Source organism: Stereum hirsutum (assembly GCF_000264905.1).
Source record: "Stereum hirsutum FP-91666 SS1 unplaced genomic scaffold STEHIscaffold_18, whole genome shotgun sequence".
NCBI lineage: Eukaryota > Fungi > Basidiomycota > Agaricomycetes > Russulales > Stereaceae > Stereum > Stereum hirsutum.
In genome coordinates, this window is record NW_006763148.1 from 38567 (window position 1) to 52965 (window position 14399).

Consider the following 14399-nt stretch of genomic DNA (forward strand, 5'->3'; position numbering starts at 1 on the left):
AGCGAGCAGTGAAAACTTATGAATAGATCGATATGGAAGTAATTTTGTGCCGGTGTGCGCCAGCTGTTCGAGGCGTGAGATCATCCGAAAACACTCAGGATATATGGGAGATCCGCACTAAAGACGTGACTTCGATGGAATTCCATACGCAGAGAACATACCAGGTTTCCCCGAATCTGTACCAGACTATACACCCCGCGGACCCGACCTGTGAGCCGATGTCTTATGTCATGATCAGTGCTGTTATGACTTGTCGCAGAATGTGATCATCATTGGCTGGGATGATACTGTTCTCGGGTTTGGTCTACTATCTGAGTGAGAATCTCCAGGCGGACTGAGAGAGGTCAGGATGTGGTTAGTCTGAATCAGAGATACGACATATCGATACCAATTCGGAAGCGCTCGTGGGCGGTAAGGCCCCAATCATAGCTCATGATCCCTAGTGCGTCTGGTCCTTCTTGGTACAGGATCGCGAGCCGCTGATGCTGTTCGATATGGATGCACCAGAAACACACCTGTTCACGTACAACTGAATCAGTATCAGCAACTCGCGTAACCCGGTGTTTTGATTATTCGAAGACTCCACAAGTAATGGCTCCGCAATGGCTGAAACGATCCTTTCATCGAAAACAGACATCAGGACCTATGCTGGTCGCGGGCCGAGAAGGGAAAAAGAACGAGCTTCAGTAGGATGCATAGCCCCTCAAGTATACTCTTCAATCCAATCCTCGTCGACGCTCATCCCAGTATTTCTTCACTATGCATCTTCCATTCGCCTGGATAATATCGCTTATTACGGTCGTTGGAGTTACGTGCTGGATATGCAAACGGTGCTTTGATATCCGGAATCTCTCGCTTCCGCCTGGTACGTGATATTATGTTGGAACAAATACTGAGTGGGACTGACTGCAGAAATTTTAGGGCCGCCAGACAACGTGCATGAAAATGAACGCAAGTGGATGGCTTACTCACGGTGGTCCAAAGAATCGGGTATGAAACATTGATATCTCTTCGCATTCCTCATTCTCAACGCTAGGCATTCAAGGTCCTCTCGTCACACTGTCCACGGCACCACACCCAATGATGGTTGTCAGCGGACGCACAGTAATCCGAGATCTTCTGATAGGAAAGAAATCGTTTTGTTGCAGGCCACGCATACCTATGGCCGAGCTCATGGGTAGACAAAACAATGTTGGCTTCACGTACTACGGAAAGCGACTCATCGCGATGCGAACCCTGCTTCACTCCGCCCTTAGCCTGACTGAAGTTACTTCCACGTGGATGGAACTCATCAACTACCAGGCGGATGATCTTTGTAGAGATTTCATTGTGTCTCCGGAACGGTTCTACGGTCATGTTGAAGCGTGAGTTGTAATCATAACATATTTTATCCCGCTTCTCACAAACTTTTCTTATTTCAGCAATATACAGAAACTCATCGGACGCTTTACTTACGGCCACGAGCCAAGTCCCGAGTATCTACAAATGGCGGCCCAGGTGTCGCGACACACTGGGAAAGCTGTGGAGGCAGGCCGATGGGCCGTGAACAGTATTCCAGCTCGTACGTTCCATCACATTGGTAGCTTTTATCATTGCAGCAGTCCGTGAATCATGTACGATATAGTTATGTGGGTACCGGCATGGATGCCCGGTGCTGGTTTCAAAAGATACGCCATTGATGCAAGAAAGCTGTTCACGCGCCTGCTCAATGAATCTGTTGCGCTCGTAAAACAGAGAATAGTAATTATTGCATCTCACAGTTGACTGGAGATGCTGATGTTTTTACCCTAGGACCAAAATGAAGCGGACACGTCCTTTGTTAAACAATCTCTGACCAACATCTCGCTATATCCATCATGTATCGATGAGTCACTTGTTATATCTTCCGCGGGGAGCTTGTTTAGTGGTATGACACTGGTCCTACATTCGACATTTCTGTGACACTTACACACACCGTTGACTCCAGCAGGGACAGAGACGGTAAGTTTACGCACTTGGCGAGAAAATTATCTTGTAGTTCTCAGATCTTCTTCAGTTGTCAGGTACAATTCTTTCCTTTATCGTCCTCATGGCAAACCATGAAGATTTCCAAGACCGTGCATATGCAGAAATTCTGTCTGTTGTCGGCACAGATAGGTTTCCAAATTGTCGAGACCGCCCATCGCTCATATTTGTGGATGCACTTATCCGAGAAGTATACCGATTCAATCCTATCGTACCCGTGATACACCGTAGCAACTACGAAGAGGAGGAATATGAAGAACATTTTATTCCCAAGAAGACTTGGATCCTCGTCAACCTGTGGTAAGCCATCTTAGCACTATGGAGAGAAAATGGACTTTGGCTGACATATTTCAGGTCGATTTTACATGATCCTAACGTCTATCCATCGCCAGAAACATTCTGTCCCGAACGTTTTCTCAACTCCGATAAAGACATCAATCCCGATCCCCGCTCTTTTGTTTATGGTTTTGGACGAAGGTAGATCACTATCTTCTGGATATGCTATCATTGGCTGTATGAACACGTCGTCTACAGAAGGTGTCCCGCAGTGGATTTCGCGGATACAACACTTTTTATTACCATAACTCGCCTTCTGATGGTCTTCAAAATTTCCCCGGAGATCGTTGATGGGATTGCATACCCGCCCCTGCTGGAGATTATGGAAGGATTTACTCCGTAAGTATCTCTCACTTATTTCGCTACTTCACATCTCATTCTATGTTCTGTCTTCGGACAGGGCTCCAAAACCGTTCCGATGTAAATTCATATCTCGGCAGGACAGCAAGCGCTTGCTATTCGATCCATTTGACAGTACCACAGATAATTGAATTAAAAGATATGGCAGGAAGATTCATTCGGGGTATTGTAGACTCGCTCTGTCTAATTACAGCATGTAATGTAAGATGTTCCAAGTCACAATGACTGTTATTCCTCGCTAGCCTTGGTCCGATGTGTTATTTAGCTATCTGGGGAAGCATAAGTTACATGGAAATGTGCACTGATAACGAGAAACAAGGACAAAAATATACCAGCATGATGTGCGTTTTAGCTCCGGCATCTCTCAGAATCCCAGAAATTTGGTTCCAACGATAAGAGGGAAATACATTTCCAGTGGCCTAGACAAGGAATGGTATCAGCTGCACTTCGAGTTGAACACGATCAATCTTACAAGGAAACAGGGTTCCGGAGGTCAATGATCTAATAGAGAAACACACGGATGCGGGCGTGGAGTGGAAGAAGATGTATCAGCACCAGCCAAACCTGACATAACACCGAATTGCAAATATTTGAGCATTTGATAAAGTGTACTAGAACGAGAAATAATTACGTTGAAGAGCTTGTATGATTTTTTATCCGCGATTGGTGTCCGATGGAGATAGTAACGAGCACCGACGTATACTCCCAATCCTGCGAGAAAGCACTGACTCAGGATGCCGATATCCCAGAACCATGACAAGGCGAAGGACCAGATAATGATCGATGACAGAGTGAATAATCGCGAGAACTCGGGTGCATAAATTGGAAAGGTGACCCGACCAGACGCTGTGTCGCCTTCGATGTCGGGATAGTCCTGTACTTGGATAGTAGTAAATATCACCATGCCGCTAAGAAAGACGGACGCAAGTGAGGTAGTGTCTAGCTCGTGTTCTGCACCTATTCCGCAAATGATAGTAGGCTGTTATTTTGAGATCATTTCTTCAGCGTGAAAAAATAAGACCTACCCATGATCTTTGTGGCGCCGATCTCGAAAGTCGCATAACCACCAACGTTACAAAAGCTTTTTCCGAGCGGACTCTGAGAGAACCCTAGATCGTCGTATACGTATGTTGTGATGAAAAGGCCGACAGTAACGTATGCTAATCGGTGACCATAGGCGGAAGAGTAGAGCAGGCATAACACCACCATAGCCCACCGGAGCGTCGTGGCTTGCCTCTTGGTCATCCGGGTCGACGGCAGTGGTCTCCATGGTCGATTCACGGCGTCTTCCTGCTCCCCTCTCAGTTGATTCGAGACATTACACATCAGTAGGTGCATCCATATCCATGTGCTTCCATGGAAAAGATTGGAGATCGAATGTATGGGAGCTGTAGAGCAGGCGAAAACCGTCTATTGGATAAATCAGTTATTGGAAGGGAAGTCGATAGAAAAATCCTTACAATCGGAATAAAAATGGTCTTGTAGTCAGTCAAGGTGAATAGATATAAAGTGTATACATGATACAAGGTAGGTTCCAAGATGGAGCACCCAAAAGAGAATAGTAGAAGAAGAAGCATGTCCGAGTCAGCGATCTTGACCTTGAAGTGTCGTGAACGGGTCAACCTCTTCAGTACGATACACTGCAGCGCAATTCCTGTTTTATTCAAATATGACTTGATGGATGATACCCATCATATGGAACTTCTCGAGTCCCGGTTCTAGTGTTGCGTGGGAAATAGGTGTCCGAAGTGTCCCCATTCCATCTTTAAGAGCCGAGGAGTCGCATCCTTGTGACTGCGGGCGGCCCTCTGCTCTCAGATCAGCAGATATGATCGCGGAAGGCAGGAAACTTCCGGCTTAATAAAGTATGCTTTATAATGAAGCGCTTGCCTTGCATTGCCCTTTCACCCTACGCCCATCTTCCTACGCTGCGCATCATGAACTATATGCTATCCTTTCTCGTTCTACTTGTATCACTTTTGATGCTCAGAATCATACTGAAGAGGAACACAGACAACTCTGGTGCCCATCATTATCCTCCTGGTCCGCCCGCAATACCCGTCCTTGGTAATATCATGACTATTCCGAACACGGGACCATGGAAATTATTCTCAAAGCTTCATCGTGACTACGGTAGGTTTGGAATGATGTATTCGAGTGATTCCACTTTTGTACTGATGTTTTCCGTGCAGGAGAACCTATCTTCTTTTGGGGCTTAGGGAACAGCATCCTTGTTCTCAGCACAATGACTTCCATAACAGATCTCCTCGACAAGCGAGGGGAGAACTATTCTCATCGGCCGGTATTGACTGTTTTAGGAGAACTGATGGGATTGGATCGTGTAAGACACATATCATGAGCTTGTCATAGGGGCAGTGACTCGTCTTCTAGTCCACACCTGACCTGTTGATGACGTTGCTCATCGACCTCCAGGTAGATTTAAGTGGGGGAAACCCGTCCTTCCCTGTGACAAGATGGGCGTCATCATTGGATATATCGAAACTGACTGTCATCCTTAGAGCATGCCGATGTTACCGTACGGGCGTGAGTGGCGAGAGCAGAGAAAGCTCGCCCACGTTGCCTTGAACCCATCTGCCGTGAGAAAGTATCACATCGTGCAGGAGAACCTAGCTTCTGTATTGGCGCTTGGTATTCTCACAAACCCCGAAGGATTCTTTGATAATGTACGACTGTAAGTCGGAGTTCATTCGAAAAGACAAACTCCTAGACGAGTCACATTTACCTTTCGTAGTTACGCGGAGCGCATAATATTCTCTGTGGTATACGGTGTGTACATCGATGGTTCCAATAATGAGGTAAGCACGTATTATATTTCTTTGGGTATCATTTCCTGATGTACATCAGTATGTCACTCAGGCAGAAGAAACCATGAAAATTGTGGGAGACGCAATGGTACCAGGAGCGTTCATCTGTGACTTGTTGCCTTGGAGTAAGTCTTATACGAGCGCGTATGATATCAGTTTACTCACTTTGCAGTGGTAGTGAAGCATCTTCCTTCGTGGTTGCCATTTCGAAAGCAAGCACATTATGGGAGAAGTATGATTGAAGCCCTTGTGACCAAACCCTTCGAACACGTTCAACGAGAGATGGTGTGTGCTCATCTACATAATCGAAGTCTTGATTTTGGACGTTCAATCCCGAGTAGATGACGAATATCGCTGCACCATCTCTCACTCGAGAACTATTGACTTTGCAACGTAACGATTTCGCGTCTTTTGAGAGCTCCGTTAAGTGGGCGACTGGATCTTTATATGGTGGTAGGCATAACATTTGGGTCTTTTCAAAGAATTTTTGTCTCGCACTGACGGGAACTGGACTGTCAGCGGGCGGCGAAACGGTAGGTTTATGACAGATGTATTCACTATACTACTGACCAGCAATTCAACCAGACTTACGCCACCATCCTTACTTTCATGATGGCAATGGCAATGAATCCCGAAACTCAACGTAAAGCCCAAAAGGAGGTCGATGAGGTTATAGGGATACATAGACTTCCCGTCGTCTCGGACAAGACACAGCTGAAATACGTAGCAGCTGTCATCAACGAGACAATGAGGTTCGTCATTTATTTGCCCGTTAATATTTGCTCATAATGATGGCGGTGATTTATTTTAGATGGCATCCTGTGTTACCGCTGGGTTAGTAACGGTCCTACCTACGCTTTTATCAATTCTATCTGACATCACTTTAGGCATCGCTCGCCGTACGGACCATGACGATGTGTACATGGGATACTTCATACCAAAGAATACTGTTGTTTTTCCTAATGCATGGTCAGCACAAAGACTTTTCCCCATATCTATCCGCGGTCTGACACGAATAAAGGGCGCTCACAAGGAGGCACAGCGACACGTACGATCCAGAACAATTCATCCCGGAACGTTTTATCGACCCTTCCGAAGCAACGGACGATCCTTCCACTTATTTGTTTGGATTTGGAAGAAGGTTCGTCAATGTAATATGCGCATCATTCACGCGACAAAGAGGAACATAAAAGCTGAAAACCCTCATCCTGAAGAGTCTGTCCGGGTAAATCTCTGGCGGAGAACTCGGTATTCATTGCAATCGCGACTATCCTATCTGCCCTAGATATCTCAGAAGACCCGGACAGTAGAATAACCCCAGCATTTACGGAAGCTTTAGTAAGGTATGATTCTCCCCGGGAGCTCTACAAATGACGAATTGGAAGATGAAAGAGGACCTCATAATGATTCACAGTTACCCCATTCCATTCAAGTGCATCATTCGACCGCGATCGGTAGACAAGGAATCAATCGTTCACAGAAGAGTAGAAAGTCGGTGCGGGGATTGATACAAAATCGGTCGCCACGCTGATTTCGAAGTGCGAAACAACCCTTGTGTCCACACAATCATGATATGCATTTAGGACCACCAAGCCACTTCAGTCGTCGCTGGCGAAACGGTCATCATATTGTATCATTATTTGACAAAATAAGGGTGCGAGATTACCGCATGTGCAGCGTTACAGGCACTTGCGGACCTTGGTCCGAATCATCAATCACCCAAGGCTGCAAACTTGACGAAATCCTGAGAACTACTTCTGAGTTATTACTTTCTATGCGATATTTCTTGACAAGAGAGCTTAATATAAGCTGATGGCACAACGTGAGTACCCATTCGAAGTCAGAATAATTCAAAGTAGCCTACCTTTGACCCAAATATCGCTTAAAACAGCTGCCGTTAATATTGTCTGCTCAGTTGTCGACAAAGTAACGTACCCATTCGCATTCCAGGGCATGCTCTGGGTCCATCACTGAATGCAAGTAAGTTGGACCACCCTGGAAGACGCTGTGCCTCATGAGGTAAAGCTTCAAGCCATCGTTCGGGACGAAAGACACTTCCATCGCCCCAGATAGCATCAGAGCGGTGAAGAGATATGATTGGGATGATGACGGTCTTGAGGAAAGAATCAGTGCTTTTGATTCTCGCTGTACACCTATCGATTACGAACCTGACCCTTTTCAACACGAATGTCCCGTAGCGCCTGATCTCCACCGTGACTGATGGGCGTTTGAAGCGGAATTCTATCAGATTTAGTTGCGACACGTTCCATGTACGGAAGGGCAGGATACATCCTTAGTCTATGAGAAATCCCTGAGATCGAATTGTATCGAAATATATTTTGTGGCTTACGTTTCCTTAAGCACGGCATCCAGATAAGGTAGCTGTGACTGCGGCGTGCCTGTAGAAGATGGGTAAGATGTGTCCAACTCTTCTCTGAGACGCTGTTGGATCTCTGGGTGACGGGAAAGCTCGAAGATGGAGAACGCGACCGTTTGGCTCGTAGTTTCCTGTCCAGAAACTCTGGATGGAGAACAATTAATGGGATGTATCTCGAGCGGCAATTTCAGGAAATCACTCACAAAAATGTCGATATCTAGTTGAAGTCTCTTTCAGCTTGTAACTTCAACAATTTGAAGACGACGAGTTACACGCACGTGCTCATGTAGTTCCTCGACTGAAAGGTGCTGCTCATCATGGGCTACCACTTCCTATTCATGTGAGACATCTCCCGGTTCAATCGGCAAGAGATCCTAAAGTACTTACAGAGTCTGCTTAGCAGGTCCTTGCCTCGAGTTCGGAGATCAGATGTTGAAGAACCTCTCGCTATGATCTCCTTGGCCACGACAGACTATAACAGTATTCATATATCTTCCAAATCTCAAAAACTGTCAAGGGACGTACCTTTATGGTTGTCGTGACTAGGCTTTGCGCCTGAAGGGCGGGTACAGGAAGGCTATTGAGAGCAGGGAACCGCCTGAGCATCATCAGAGTCTGTAATGGTGGAAGGTCTCAATAATGCCAGAATGGGAGTGAACCAAGGTGCGTACTAAGAACGAGGCGTATCGAGCAATACCGGTTAGCGACTTCCGCCTTGTGTCCAATATAAGCTGTGCCTCGCGGCTCTTCCCGGCTTCGAAATCGTACAAGAATGCCTGGGATTTACCTTGTTATACGGTAGCCGACATAGGCCGAGACGTAAGAGACGTACGACGCGTCCAATGGAATTCAGGCTGTAGTCCGGTGGAAGCATAAACAATAGTACAATAGCTGCTGGACGAGACTCACGTCATTCGATTTGTCCATGACAATATGTTTACGCCAATTTCACCGTCCGAGTCCTCGACTGCTTGTGAAAGATCATCTAAGACCTGATCCAAAACGTTAACGATAGTCAGGTAACCATAGACTATTGAGACTAGCCGTAGACGTCGCTTGAAATATTTCGCCTTCCATGTCTTTAACGGTTTGCGCCCTGTAAAAAGTGGTCAGAAACGCTCAAATGATGAAAAGTTGTAACTGTAGCTGTAGCACTGACGAGAATGCAGGGCTGACAAGACGTCTCATTCGTTTATGCTCTGATTCTCCCTCGACCCAACCTAAGCCTTTTCCCAGGAAGCGAGCCACCCTAGGGCGTACCACAGCGCTATGGTCTAGGGCACAGGAAGCGATATTATAGTATGGTATGATATGCACACGAAAGGAATCAGTCACTCACGGTAGTCGTAAATTTTCTCTTGGAGAATATAAGAAATGGCGAGCGGATCGCCCAGAACAAGCTTCAAGATATATCAGAGCAGCGTTAAGAGGTAGCTATCCCTAATAATATACTCACAACGTCAGGGGCCTGGTAAAGCAAATTGACAACTTAGTGGCCAATGTAAGAGGTGGAGGGAAGCACTCACACCAAGGGCAGCACGAATGCGGTAGGTATGCCCAACACTCTTCATCCACCGTAAGTACGCCTGCCCTGGAGGGCTGTCATAAACGCGTTTTTCGTGACCCCATATCCACTCCGGTTCTTCCTGAATACTGTTCGTTAGGAAGTAGTTTATGTCTACGGCTGTGATCTTCTAGTATATTACATACATCTGGATAGGGCAACGGATCAAGAGAAGATCTCCGTCCTACAAAAAGCCTGCGGTATACAAGCACGATTGAAATGAGCACAGCAACGTGAACTACGGTGCAGTTCGTAACGAGAAGAGAATACATGACAGTCGCCATTGGGTGGCGGACCTTGTGAAGATCATGCATGTCTTATAAATGAATTTCCTTGGTCACTGCATTGGCGGCGCCGCTTGAAGGGGTTTCCTGTGCTTCACATCCCCGAAGTGATGACGTGGAAATATATTTGGCCCAAACGCTATAAGCTGGCGCTAGCTCGATGCATGATATCCGTTGCGTTTCTGCAACCGTTCAAAGGGAAGAGAATAGTGTCGGGGGATCGCAATGAGTTTGATCTCTGAACAGGCTGCTGCATACGAAAGAAGACGCATAGCCATACGGAGCGGGCTGTGAGATTGAATGATATCAGCTACTACTATAGTCTTGCTCAGTGTGAAGGGCGAGCCGCTGTCTCCCGATTTGAAAAAGGGTGGTCGGGTAACAGAGCCACATTCCACAGAATGGAAGACGGACAGTTCTGGGGTCGACATCAGAATCAGGAAGACAAGAGAGCTTCTCCAGATGCGTAGGCGCGGTTTGGACACGCTTGTCTAGGTATGGCTGACATCAAGAAATACGCCCTACTTACGGAATGTGTGCGACCTACCGGATATTCTGGAGTTGAAGACCCGGGATTCTCCACTGATAGTGCATTACCAGAAGGTCGCAGATTATTTCCGTTCCAGTGTGCGGAGGCGCTCCTCGGACATCATGGCCCATGCCTCATCACCGGGAGAACATAAGTTCTGATGCTCACTATAAGGTTTGGGTTCGTAAATTCTCCAGGAAGACTATCGGCAGATCAGTATTAGTATGACCGCCTTTCGGGAAGAAAATAGTCTGGAGTACACATATGCAGTGTACGCACGATACCGGACTAGGCGCCGCCATATCTCATTCCGCAGGAGCCGCGAACATGTAGCTTCTCCGCGGTGTCAAAGGTTCATCAGAACCGTCCTCGCCCCTCGACACTGCCAAATATTCGGAAAACGCATCATCTTGGGGTAGACATGCGGCTCATCATCGATGTGAAAGCATATACGTCAATGGATACAATCAAATGCGGGTAAATAAAAAATTCAATAACCAAGAGACGTGGTGCGAAACGTACTGCTCACGCCACAGTCAGCCCTCCTAATTCCCCAACTCCAATAACTCCTTCCCTTATACCCCCACTCACTTCCATCCCGCCAAATGCATACCCATCATGTACTCATTTGAGCCCTGACAGGAGACCTACAATCCGCCTCCAAACTGTTCACGACTCATGAGCCCCTCCAACCCGCTCCGATGCCTTCAGGAATGTCTCACGAGGAAAACCATCGCGCGCAGCTCCCTTCCTCGGCCCGATAATGCATACACCGCGTCTCCGACCACGGATGAACTTTTGTCTTCGGCTGTTGCGCGAGTTGTTGAGGACGGGTATGGTGTGGAGGTTGGACGTGGACGTGCCAGATGAGGTGGTGGCGGTGGCGAAGAAAAAATCGGGGTGATTAAGGTTGAGACTGCGACGTCGAACGCGGTCATGAGTACAGGTGTGAGTGCGACTATGGCTGTGATTTGAGGAATGCGGAGGCGGTGATGAGCGATAGACGACAACTGTGTGAGGTCTGCGAAGGTCGCTGGCGATAGACGCAGAAAACCGCGAAAGATGGGCGTTTATCTCTACGTACGTCCCTTCATGCGCCAGAGGACAAGACCCTGCAGATAATGTTCTTTGGCTCAAAATTGGGCGGAAGACGATCCAGAAGCGAAGAGACGGTCGAAATGTCCTCGGAGTGAAAAATAGAACAAAAAAAGGGACATATCTGCACGGACTCAAACAGCTGACATGGCAGCCACACCGTGACTGGGTAGCGAAGAGGGAGATACATAGATATCAAGTAGGGTAGAAATGTAGAATAGAATGAAAGTGAAACAGGACGAGAAGATGAAAGGGAAAATGAAGAAAGAAAGAGATACGCACTAAAGCTCCAGATGAAAGGACACCGACACAGCTCCCACTCGTCCGTGCGGAGCTGCTTCAAATAACGACCATCCATTCAGACGTCGGTTCGTTCGTTCGTTCGTCAGTCCATTCATCGGCTAGGTATCCACAGGCATCCGTGAGTGCGATTATCCACGTTCGGGATAGTCGTTCAAACTGCAACGAGGAAAGTATGCGTCGAAAGTAACACGGTCAGTCCCCATTCTATCGAGCATGTCTGAAATTATTGCAAGGTTTGACATAGGGGAGGGAATGGATGACGAAGAAAGGTGAAGAAAAGACGTACCACCTCGACGACCCAGCCGCTCCACCTCCAACTCTCTTTCTGCGTTGCGAACCACGCCGTATGACGATCCTGAATGATACATCAGCCTCAGTGTCAATGCACGAGAGACAAAACAACGATCTCAAGAGCTCGGGTAAATGATAATGTGAGAAGTGGACACGAACCTGTGAAAGAGCAGCGAGATGATTGAGATGCGATGCTGCTCATCGCTCAATCGAGGAGAGGGGCGGAGCTAGTTGATGGGGGAAGACAGGAAGCGAGTGTACGAGAGTTGGTGTAGTGCTGTAGACCAGATGTCCTGTGTCACGACGATCGCTATAAACGTTTTCAGACAAGAATAAAGTGGAGGGGTGCAAGGGAGCGGACGCAAGGTAGTGTGGCGTGAACAGCAGTGTGGCACGGGTACAATGGACGTGATACATATACACAACTAATCTAAAGAACGTACCTCCTAGATAATCGAAGTGTGAGGCCCAGCGTGAGTACACGGGGAGATCCAACGAAGAACATATTGATGATTGTCATCGCGCGGGTTATACATTAGGGAGGAGGTTGAGTTCCGCTTGCCGAAAATGGCGCTACATTCAGATGGAGGTTAGCAACAAGGACAAACCGAGGACAGAGAAAAAGGAGGAGGAGAAGGGAGACGGACGTACGTGAGTCTTGAGAAGTTGATGCATACGTTGACACGTTCGATCACGTACAGGAAATCGGTCTGGAGGACGAGCGAGTCTTCCGGATGGTCTAGCATCCTCCTCGGGTACTCCAACTCCTGCAAAGAATCCAGCCTTTGGCCGATCATGTCCTGTCGCTCGACAAATCTCTCCTACGCCAACCAATCGAAGGCGTCAGCCACCCACGTCTGAATAGGATGTCTGTGTAACCACCAGCGACTCACCCTCTCCTCCAACAACCCATGACAAGCTTCCTGCGCGATCCGCCGTCTCTCCACCTCCCTCATCCCTCATCCGTCCTCTTAGCCTTGCCATAGACTTCCGCTATCCTCCCCACCAACATCTTATCAACGCACGACCAATCCTCGACCCGCTTCAAATGGTCCCTGAAATGCGCCTCCTGGCTATGCGCGACCGACATGTCTATGAGCGCAAACCTAACTTTGGACTGTTGAGCAACTTGGATAGGGGCAGTATGGTGGAGGTGTGAATATGGGTGTGAGGTGGTGGATGAGGAGGAACGACAGGGAACGCGGGAGGAGGTGTGGATGGAGGCTGTGGAGGGGGAATAATGGCTCTTGAGGATAGGGATGGAGGACAAAATATGACGGAGAGGAATGGTGTGGAGGTTCCCCTTTCTCGCCACACATTAAAAGCAAACAATGAGACCTCTCCTCACAGCCATGTCTACTCGATCAGCATCATGCACCGATAAAGATTATGTTACTGACTATGCAATGCTTATGATTACATCGAAGGTCCCGACGATAGACCAAAAAGAGACAGGCCCGTCTCGCGAAGGCTGAAGCAGAACGCTGCACCCTGCGGTAACGTAGGTCAGCACAGGCCGGCGTTGTATATCAGAGGGAGCTGTTCACTTGTTTTAGAATGAAGCTAGCATGTAAGCATTTGGTGCTAGGAGTTCGTAGAGAACGAGAACGAGCGGAAAGGCGGGAACAGGCTGCTGTAATCTTATCTTATCAGTCCGGGATCACTCGCGTGGGTTAGCCCCGTCAACCTCGTGGCTTGACCTCCGCACTTGCTTAGACTTGCTTCCGAGTCCGTCAGAAGAACAACATCCGTCTTACTCGACTCTTGCTCCGTGCCTGTTGCCATCCACTTCCTCAAACCCTCTCGGAAGATGGCTGGCTAACAATGGAAATACTTTCGGATCTCTTCGACAAAATGAAATGGCATGTGTGACGCCACTGGGTCCGCGGCTGTCAATCTACAAAAACTCCGAGTTTCGTACATACAGCAGCAACTCAAACTACCAAGACGCAAGGTCCAAACGCTTCATGTTTCTCGTTTAGTTTGAACCTGACGGGTAGAATAGACCATGGGATGCATCCCATTCCTGCTGCCGAACATTTACTTTCATACAACATTGCCGAACAAGGCCTGAAAACCTAAGCAAGGATTTGCTCGATGTTGGAGACTATCAGGTCGGATATACGACGGGCCACATGGATTGGACGGTAGAAGAAATCCTCGAGTATGTCGCTCTCTCCCGTTCTTCATTTCTGCTCTACTGACCCTACACTCTTCGCCCTCGGTTTCGCTCCCTCGTGCTCTCGGGATGTTATCCCACGTTCTATCGCTCCTAGCTTTCGAACGCGAATCATGCCTTTCTATCCGCCTTGGGTATTCCACTTGTGACGACAGATTACAGACTGCGCTACGTGTCCCAGCGCCCAGACTTAACATGCTGCGGTCTCCCCGACATGCACGATCTCATCGCCCACTTCGAAGAGCGTCACGT

The 14399-nt window shown here is 47.8% G+C and overlaps 6 protein-coding genes across 6 annotated transcripts; 2 read left to right on the forward strand and 4 right to left on the reverse strand.

Moving 5' to 3' along the window:
* Nucleotides 1–941: 941 nt before the first annotated feature.
* On the forward strand, nt 942–2683 carry STEHIDRAFT_67338 (cytochrome P450; the record flags this gene model as incomplete). Its single annotated transcript, XM_007309558.1, has 8 exons — nt 942–990; nt 1046–1364; nt 1422–1579; nt 1625–1740; nt 1792–1917; nt 2036–2304; nt 2359–2481; nt 2539–2683. Coding segments are annotated over 8 exons (1305 nt in total), but the record flags the coding sequence as incomplete, so codon positions are not given.
* A 518-nt stretch (nt 2684–3201) lies between these two features.
* Nucleotides 3202–4277, reverse strand: STEHIDRAFT_67085 (uncharacterized protein; the record flags this gene model as incomplete). Its single annotated transcript, XM_007309536.1, has 4 exons — nt 3202–3264; nt 3332–3657; nt 3726–4110; nt 4161–4277. 4 exons carry the CDS (start codon nt 4275–4277, stop codon nt 3202–3204), a joined length of 891 nt encoding a protein of 296 aa, XP_007309598.1.
* Nucleotides 4278–4682: 405 nt separating this feature from the next.
* Nucleotides 4683–6899, forward strand: STEHIDRAFT_67052 (cytochrome P450; the record flags this gene model as incomplete). The annotated part of the gene is made up of 12 exons (XM_007309532.1): nt 4683–4833; nt 4893–5041; nt 5220–5392; nt 5453–5516; nt 5566–5650; nt 5704–5810; nt 5867–5995; nt 6111–6277; nt 6337–6359; nt 6413–6529; nt 6585–6666; nt 6740–6899. 12 exons carry the CDS (start codon nt 4683–4685, stop codon nt 6897–6899), a joined length of 1407 nt encoding a protein of 468 aa, XP_007309594.1.
* Nucleotides 6900–7187: 288 nt separating this feature from the next.
* On the reverse strand, nt 7188–9780 carry STEHIDRAFT_115147 (cytochrome P450; the record flags this gene model as incomplete). The annotated part of the gene is made up of 17 exons (XM_007309568.1): nt 7188–7297; nt 7390–7416; nt 7461–7638; nt 7694–7823; nt 7876–8046; nt 8106–8119; nt 8181–8230; nt 8290–8374; nt 8428–8517; nt 8574–8678; nt 8735–8756; nt 8812–8998; nt 9242–9302; nt 9359–9370; nt 9429–9555; nt 9613–9650; nt 9763–9780. 17 exons carry the CDS (start codon nt 9778–9780, stop codon nt 7188–7190), a joined length of 1425 nt encoding a protein of 474 aa, XP_007309630.1.
* Nucleotides 9781–10697: 917 nt separating this feature from the next.
* On the reverse strand, nt 10698–11800 carry STEHIDRAFT_125267 (uncharacterized protein). The gene is made up of 2 exons (XM_007309569.1): nt 11657–11800; nt 10698–11391 (listed from the first exon to the last, which is right to left on the reverse strand). The coding sequence occupies exons 1-2, from the start codon at nt 11730–11732 to the stop codon at nt 10949–10951; spliced, it is 519 nt and encodes a 172-aa protein (XP_007309631.1). The 5' UTR covers nt 11733–11800; the 3' UTR covers nt 10698–10948.
* Nucleotides 11801–12414: 614 nt separating this feature from the next.
* STEHIDRAFT_161956 (uncharacterized protein) lies at nt 12415–12924 on the reverse strand (the record flags this gene model as incomplete). Its single annotated transcript, XM_007309570.1, has 3 exons — nt 12415–12541; nt 12620–12789; nt 12862–12924. 3 exons carry the CDS (start codon nt 12922–12924, stop codon nt 12415–12417), a joined length of 360 nt encoding a protein of 119 aa, XP_007309632.1.
* Between the last annotated feature and the right edge of the window lie 1475 nt (nt 12925–14399).